At 40.5% G+C, this 8,376-nt stretch overlaps 1 protein-coding gene across 7 annotated transcripts in view; it reads right to left on the bottom strand.

The window, feature by feature from the left end:
- Positions 1–3,358: 3,358 nt before the first annotated feature.
- The window catches only part of RSPRY1 (ring finger and SPRY domain containing 1), a 39,538-nt gene continuing 34,520 nt past the window's right edge, over positions 3,359–8,376 (bottom strand). For 6 of the 7 annotated variants that reach the window (XM_025044621.1, XM_015586960.2, XM_015586958.2 and 3 more), the window contains 2 exons: positions 7,533–7,637; positions 3,359–4,899 (listed from right to left, as the gene is read on the bottom strand). In XM_025044621.1, the coding sequence (XP_024900389.1) occupies positions 4,803–4,899; positions 7,533–7,637 (202 nt within the window). In that variant the 3' untranslated portion in view covers positions 3,359–4,802. The remainder of the gene's footprint in view (positions 4,900–7,532; positions 7,638–8,376) is intronic. The other variant, XM_006908780.3, reaches the window with a different exon arrangement.

The following is an 8,376-nucleotide window of genomic DNA, read 5'->3' as shown; positions in this document are numbered from 1 at the left end:
GCTCAACGGGTCACTGACGTGTTCACGCGCTGAGCGGTGATTAAATCTCACGTCGCCCCGTTTTATGGAGGAAGAAATCCAAGCCAAAGGCCTCGATGTCCTCATTTAGAAATTACAAGATTTAAAAGGAAGACTAAGTAGTTTAAAGCGGGTTTTAAGAACACTATAAATTGCAAATCTCTTGAAAGCCGACTGCTTAGCTTTTTTAATCAGATAATGCAGACCAGATTTGCAAGGCAGTTACTCCCTCTTGTGGAAGGAAAGCCTCATCGCAATAAGTGGAAGTTGTAATTTACATCAGCGATCATAGTCGCATCATAAAGATTATAAGGCAGTTAACTGGTCTCTTGGCTAATTAGGCGACATAAAAATTGACAGAACTTATTTGAACAACGCAGAGAAGAGTCCGCTCCGACACTGCCAAATTTTGCAAAAAAGATTCCCTAGAGCTGATTTCTCTTGATTGGACTACTAGGCATTATGTCTCCGGTTGCATTATACCTTTTGGCCAAATGTGTGGTACGTGTCTACAGGGATTTAAGGTATGGCTTAGGTTTCATCTGAAGGTCAGATGGCCAGCCTAAATGAATTGACATTTTGAATGGACGTAAAGTAAGTATCAGTGGGATCTGGAACTAGAAATTGTTATCACGATACTCTTGTATCCAGGGGGAGATCCATTCTCGGAGGTATTAACTCTGCTTAGCACCAAGTAGAAGACAGGCGTCTAAAAAGGTTTGCTGAATAACTGGGGTGAGTTCTGTTTAAGTCCAGCACTGGTCACAAAGCTCAAAGCAAACTCAGCAGATTTCTTCATGACCTACTTTCTCTATAAACCACTTATTTCTTTTGGACTAAATGAACTTGCCCACCCTTTCTAGTGCTTTATATGAGTTCAGAGTGGAGGAGAAAATGATTTCATCTATTCTAGTTATCTATTGCTGTTATAAGCCACCCGAAAATTTAGTGACTTAAAACAATTACTTTTCTCACTGAGCTGCAATTTGGAAAGGACAGCTTGTCTCTTTCCAGTCAGCATCAGTTGGGGCAGCTGGAACCCAGCTAGAGGAGCTTCTTCCAAGCCCACTCACATGGCTGGCCTACTAGTGCTGGCTCTTCGCTGGGAGCTCAGTGTGGTGTGTTGGTTCAGAGGATTGGGGTGGAAGAGTTTCAGTTCCTCTCCATGTAGCTCTTCCCAGGGATGCTTGGGTTTTCGCATACTATGGCGGCTCGGTCCAAGAGCAGATATCTCAAGAGACAGTAAGTGGAAGCTACAGGTCACTTAAAGGTCTAGGACTGGAAATAGCACAGTGTCATTTCCACTGAATTCAATTGGTCAAGCAGACACAGAGCCCACCAAGGTTTAAGAGGAGGAGACATAAACCTCATTTTATAGATGGGAGGAATGTCAAAAAATATATGACCATCTTTAATCTACTTGACCATCTCTGGCTGTAAGAACAAATGGGGATAAATAGTCCTAGGTACTCACTTACTCAGCCATGTGCCAGGTACTGGTGCTAAACATTTATGAAACATTGTCTTCTTTTGAAATACTTGAAATTCTATGAAGAAAAAAAAAAACAACCCTATGAGGGGAGTATTATCATCTCCATTTTACAGATTAGGAAAGCAAAGCTTGAGTACTTGCATATTGATGATAAGTGGCATCCTGGGGCTGGAACCTGGGTTCAGTTCAGGCTCACTCTCGTTTCTGTTTTAATCATCATGCTATGTATTTATGGCCCCGGTCCTTGAGTTGCCAAACAAAACTCCTGGGAATCAGAACATATTACTTTTCTGCAAAAATAGAATGGTGGCCTTTTTGTAGAAAAATTAAAAATTTACTTGAATATATATGTATTTTTTTACTTGACTGTATTCAATGTTTTCCATTTCTTAAATATTTTTTGGGTAAGCATTAAGAATTGTTTTAATAGAAAAAATGGACTATCTTGGTTTTCACAGATACGTATTCAAGATAGTTGAAATTCATGCAAATCACTTTCTGCCAGTGAAATTGTTTTGGTTTTTGTGATTGAACCATTGTTTCCTGACATTCTGCAAATGACACTATGACCTTACTTTATCACTATCATTCAAAAAAGGGAGCAATTCATTAAAAACAGTTTTTTGGGGTGGGGCTGGAATCCTGGAGATATTTCTGGGAAATAAAAACTAAATGTTTTTTTTTTTTCTCTCTCTGGGACAATATATCAGTAAAAGCCTGGCTTTCACCTTCTCTTAAAATGCTTACAAGCAGTGCAGAACATAGATTACTGTTTATTCTTTTCCACATAGCTTGTTAATCCCTAGTTTTTTCTCTTCTATGTGGAATAAAGGTCTTTCCCTTTGAAGTAGCTCCAAGATTACAACTTTGCTTCTGTCCTGAATGAATAATTTAATATTAAAATCTTGTTTTATGGTCTGAAAGAACTGGAAAAGCAGACCATCTTATGTGAAAGTTCAAGGGCAGATAGCGATCTAGAAAGCTAAGAGGGTCCGACAGATTACCTATTAATTCCATTTATTTTTCTCTATCTCTCCCGAATTTATAGACCTTCACCTCTCTGCTAGATTCCCTCACAGTCTCCTTACTGTTCTTACTACTTCCATTTTTTGCTTGTCCTCTCTCCTGCCCCTTCCTCCCTCTCCATTCTCCACATGGAAGCCACAGCCATCTTTTAAAAAAACTATCAAAGCACTTCCATGCTCAAACTCCTTTACTTTCTATTGCACTTAGGGTAAAATACAAAATCCTTAACATGGCTTCCTGAGCAGTCCCTGGACCTCTCCACCACCGGAGCATGCAATTCTACCCACTCATTCCTCCCTTACTAGCTGCAGGGGGCCGTCCATCAGATCATGGAGCCCACTGAGCTCTCTTCCTCTTGAATTTGCCTATAAGATTGTTTATGAGGCTACCTAGTTCTAGAAGCTTGTTCTTAGTCTCTCTGCCTGGCCACGTCTTACTTTTTCCTTTGGGTTTTTACTATTACTACTTCCTTAGTGAGGTTTCTTCTACCCTCCTCTACCCTGCCATCTAAATTAAGTCCCCCTCATTCTCTCTCATAGCGCCCTATTCTTTTCTTTCAAGGCACTAATAACGCATTACAATAAACACAAATCTGTTGTCTTCTCCCCACAACCACATGTAAGCAATAGGCACAATAGGCACAAGTACACATAGGCACGATGCCCAGAACATATTAGGTGCTCAATAAAGATTTGCTGGGTAAGTGTAACGTTGCTTCTTAATTCTAATACTTGCTTCTCACCTATCCTGGAAAGTAGCCCTTAAACCTGAGAGTGTGATGTCTTGGAACCTTAGCAGCAGGCATCAATGAAAATTGTGAAATCTTAGTCAAAAAAGGCAATTTATTTCTTCAATGCAAATTACTGTATTCACCACAAGCTAGAGAACATATATATATATATTTATATATATTTTTGAATTTTATGGAAGACTAAAGACATGGAAAAAGTCCAGCACCCCAACAAGTACGGCCAGGAAGGAAATCAGCTCTGTGATAGGACAGTTTAATGAACTACAAACAAGGAAGGGTGGGAAAGGAAGAAAAAATGTGCATTGAGTTTAAGACACTGTAAAACTCAGAAGACATATTTACTATTCAAGTATAAACTCAGTAAGGACTTGGCATAAATTGAAAGGCAGCTGCTGAGGTACACCATTATAAAATAAGTTCTATGAATTTACAATTCTACCTTCCAATTTTCTGGGAGAAAAAAACAAAACTCTTGAAGGTCTTCACCAGAGACCCTGAGAGGGATTAACACTTTTGATGAAGACATAGTCAATAATCCATGATTGAATTTACTATTCAAAACATGTATTTATTTAAAACAATACGAATACGTGCTCTCAGACTGTCCTCTAAGAGTTTATGACACTATTAGAGTTCAAGAGTTTCAAAGTATATTACTTCCAAGAACAATACTGATTAAAAAAAATTTTTTTAAACAAAAAACAAAAAACCTGATTTGATGGTACCTTAAAAATACCCTAAATACCAAATTTTCTCCAAACATAGCAATTAATTTAAGAACTCCTCCTGCATTGTTAAAACATTTTTTCCTCACAAAATGTGGGTACTGAAATTGGATAGAAATACCATGAATGTGAAAATACCAGCAATTTTCTGCAGTTAAAAAAAACTAGAATGTTCTTTGGAATCAGTGAAATATCAAAAATTTGGGTTTTTTTCTACAGTCTGTGCACCTTCTTTCAGGCCCTCCATGTTGCTTGTAGTATTGACCTGTGTGATCCCAGTTTTATAGATTCAAGTCTTGCAGTGCAATATCTGCGCTTAACACACCAGTATCTCTGACCAATGGGAATTTATATTTAACCCAGAAATGCTGTCATTTAAACTTCTCCATAATGACGTCTGTCCAAAATAAAACTTTAGAAAATGAGACAAAACCTCCTATGCTAAACAATCAGATGAACCCAACATGGAAAATTCCGGTGTGGTTTCAGCTCTCAGGAGGGCGCTGACTGTCCCCTACTGTTTTTCATGGAGGATACCGCAGGCCTAGCTTGTTAGCATTCAGCTTTCCTTGGCCTTAAAAGGAATTTCTCAGGGCTGGCAAGTTGGGTTAGATTCTAAGAGAATTTTGTCCTTGACAAACTACCATTTTTTAGCATAAAATCTGGCCATGGCTATAAGTTTCAATGTGCATACAACTGATTAGAGATGGTTTTTTTTTTTTTTCTGTTTTTCTTTTCAACATTGGCTGGAACTGAGTAGAAATAAGTCCATGATGCCTCTTCATGTGTGTCATGATATATGAGAAATCTGTCTGACTCTAGACACTATTTCTTTACGACACAATGGGCAGGTCTCCAGTTGCAAGGCACAATCCATGCACAGGTCACTGAGGAGAAAGATAAATATGTTAGGTCAACACTTCAAAAGGTCAAACTGACCACCACTGCTGACTCAATGTAAACTCGTAAGCTTGTTACTTGAAAAGGTAATAATGGCTAAAAAAGTAAGTAATTCTATAAATAAATAAGTCTCCCTCCCATGGGTAGGACCCCCTATACCCCTTATTTTTCAAAATTTTCTTGCCTTAGTATCACATGAACTTTTGACATTTCTATTTCTAGAACAACAACAAAAAAATCATGTTGCCCTTTTTATATGGACTAAATTAAACTTAGGGTTTAGGGGAAATCATCACTTAACAATAGTGAGAGGTCTTCCTATCCCAGAATAGATCTATTTATTCAAGTCTTCTATTACATTCTTTGGTAGTTTAAGTTTTCTTTATATAAGTACCACAATTTCTTGGTATGTATTCTCAGATAGCCTCCCCACTTTGACTATTGTAAAATGAATCAATCATATGTTCTAACTGGCTGCTATTCATACATAGATGATCTACTGCTTTTTTGTAACCAACGAGCTTATTCAATTGTCACCCTGATGTTAACAGGTTTTCAGTCGATTCCCTTGGTGCCCAGGTATATAATCTCCAAATGATGATTTGCTCCTCTTTCCAGTTTTCTCCTTTTTTCTCTCTTGGCTAACCGCCTTAGCCTGTACAATGCAAGTCATGGTGCTGACAGCTGGCAGCCTTGCCTTGTCCACAACATCTCTTGGAATGCTTCCAGTGTGTCACATTAAAAAGATGCTAGCATTTGGTTAAGATGTATATGTGTTTATAATGTTAAAGAAGTATCCACACATTCCTATCTTATACAGGTTTCTTCCCTCCATCCATGAGGAATGGATACTGAATTTTAACAAGTGCCTTTGCAGCATTTTTAAAGAAAGTGGTGATTCCTTGTACCTCTCCCCCTTGGCCTATTTGAGTAAATTACATTAATAGAGTCTCTACATTGTACCATCCCCGCGTTCCTGAGATAAGCAGCGCCGCCCCCCACCCCTTCCCGCCCCTTAGGTTGTGTTGCTGGGTCCTATTTGCTAATTAATACCTGAGATTTTTAAATTTATATTCTTAAGTTTTCTTTATCAGCTTTTGGTATGATTATCATGCAGGCTTTGTGAAAAGAATATGGTAGTTTTCCTGTTTTCTCCATGGTCTGGAGAAATTTAAATAGAATCTTATCTATTCTGCAGATGTTTGAAAGAATTCACCTGTGAAACCACCTGCTTAGTGCTTTCGGGGAGGAGGGCAAAGGGAGCTTCGATAACAGCTCGGTTTCTTCTGTGGGAAGAGGAATTAGATTCCCATCTCTTCCTGAGGTCTCTTCGTGTCATTAATTTCTCCGGACTTCCCTTCTTTACCCCCACCCTTTTAAAATTGTTGTGGCTGCTGAAAGTTAAGCTAACTTTCTTGGAATTCTTTTAATTTCCTCTTCCAACTCCGTTTTGGATTTTTGTATTAAGGAGACTGCTCATACTTTAGGTGCCTGGCTCTAAGGTTTTAGATTTCGGCTTTCATTCACAAACCCTGACTGTGTGCAAAAACCACCGAGAAGGGTCTGAGAGCGCGAAGATGAGTAAGACCAGATCCTGCTGTTCGGGATCTCAACGTTCTTACAGAAACAGAGACCAACGGGTATCAAGATATCCAACATTTAAAGTCTGTGTCTGCCTTTGAGGTCCTGGAAACTAAAACCTCCAAAGGGGCTAAAATGAGGAATTCTGGGCCGCAGTTGATACCAAGGAAAACCACAGCCGGAGCCACTGTGCTTTCCTTCAGAAGACAGACTGGTGCAGCTAAGGACAACAGGAGATAAATTGCATGCACTTCCCCTAGTAGCCGATCAGCTAACAAGCCATTTCAAAACACAGCAGACCAGTAGAAGCAGAGTCCCCAGGGGCCCAAGCTGAGCCATACCTGGGGGTGACAAATTGGGGTCCATCACTCTAGGCTCTGGACCCTTAGGAGACCTGGTAGCTAAAGCTATGTCACAAATAAGAGTAAGGCGGGGTATGAACTGTGATGAATTACGGGGAGCTGGCCTGGAACATCAGCACGGGAATGGCTCAGGTTCAGTCAGCACGCGCCTGGCCCAGGCCGGGCCGGCACGCCGCCAGCTCCTTGCCTAACTCCAGCTGGGATGCCCTTCTCGGGGACCGGCCCACTCGCTGGTCTCGCTGTTTAGCCACTCAGTTCTACAGCATCCAGGCTGCTCTCTGAGTTCATCTCACACAACTGAAATCTGGTTAGATGGCAGGGAGGCACTGCCTCCTCAGTGGTTAGGGCTGTAGGTGGTGAGCATATGAGGAGGCCTAAGACTAAGAGAGATTTCCCAAGAAGCTCATAAATAGCATTAAACCTTTTACATTTTGTGACGTGAAAACTATTAAAAATATAGTATTGAGAAAACACGGGCATTCCATATAAAGCGGCTTCTTATATTTCAGGCACATTCTGGAAGGCAGCCATGCATTACATGGCAGTTCTAATTTCTCACTCAGCCCACCTTGATGAACAGCTATGGAAATGACGACACTTTAAAGCAATTCAGGAACGGAATGGATGAAACTTTGGCTGATGTACGAAACAGGAAATAATCAAACAAACCCTCTTACCTGTGTCCACATGGCTTCAATTGTGTGTCTGCTACCTCATCGCAACACAGGGAGCAGCAGTTTTCCCGGATGCTGACTTGCTTCAACAGAGCAAGACGCCTGTGCCTGAGTAGAAAACACAGTTTGTCAACAAATCAATGGGGTCTGTTAGCAGTGATGTGTAAGAAATGCTTTGAAAATGCTCTGAAAGCATAGTGAACGAAAAAAGACTACATAGCAGGCCTGACAAGCTCAGAGGGCCACACAGCAGGCCTGACAAGCTCAGTGACGGAATGTAATCACACAGGGTGATCTGATCATAAATTCCTAACTGGGCAGGTCAAGGTGGGCAGTCTAGTCCCAGGCCTACAGCTCCCTTAGTAAAAGGTTAATCTTTGCCTTGAGCGCCCCTGCTTTAGGCATCTAGGATGATGCACCTTTGAAATGCCAGACAATCTTTTCCAAACACCTGGGAGGCATAACCCCTGGGAGGCACTGGGTGGAGCATCTGAAATTCCTCTTTATTATCCTAGTGCCCACACACCATCTGTACTTACTGTAAATGTTAAATGTTAAGTATCTTGTACCCACCAATCTTAGAAACCCGCCCCCCCACCTTGCTTATTCCGGCCTCCGTAATCTATCACCAATGGATTTCATGTATCTTCCTTACTTCTCTCTTTTGATTCTAAATGCATAAAAAACCCCTGCAAAACTGCCATTCTCCTGAGCATTTTCTCAATCTGTTGACATATTCCAGTCTTGTCCTCAGTTTGGCTCTAACTCTAATAAACTCTTATAAAATATTTCTATAGGTTTGGACGTTCTTGCGTCGACATTCCTTTTGTTCAGTAGTTTTCGCGCA

This window comes from Pteropus alecto, unplaced genomic scaffold (genome assembly GCF_000325575.1).
Source record: "Pteropus alecto unplaced genomic scaffold, ASM32557v1 scaffold123, whole genome shotgun sequence".
In the NCBI taxonomy this organism is placed as follows: Eukaryota; Metazoa; Chordata; class Mammalia; order Chiroptera; family Pteropodidae; genus Pteropus; species Pteropus alecto.
The sequence above is the reverse complement of the archived record's forward strand: the minus strand, read 5'-3'. Positions and strand labels throughout refer to the sequence as shown.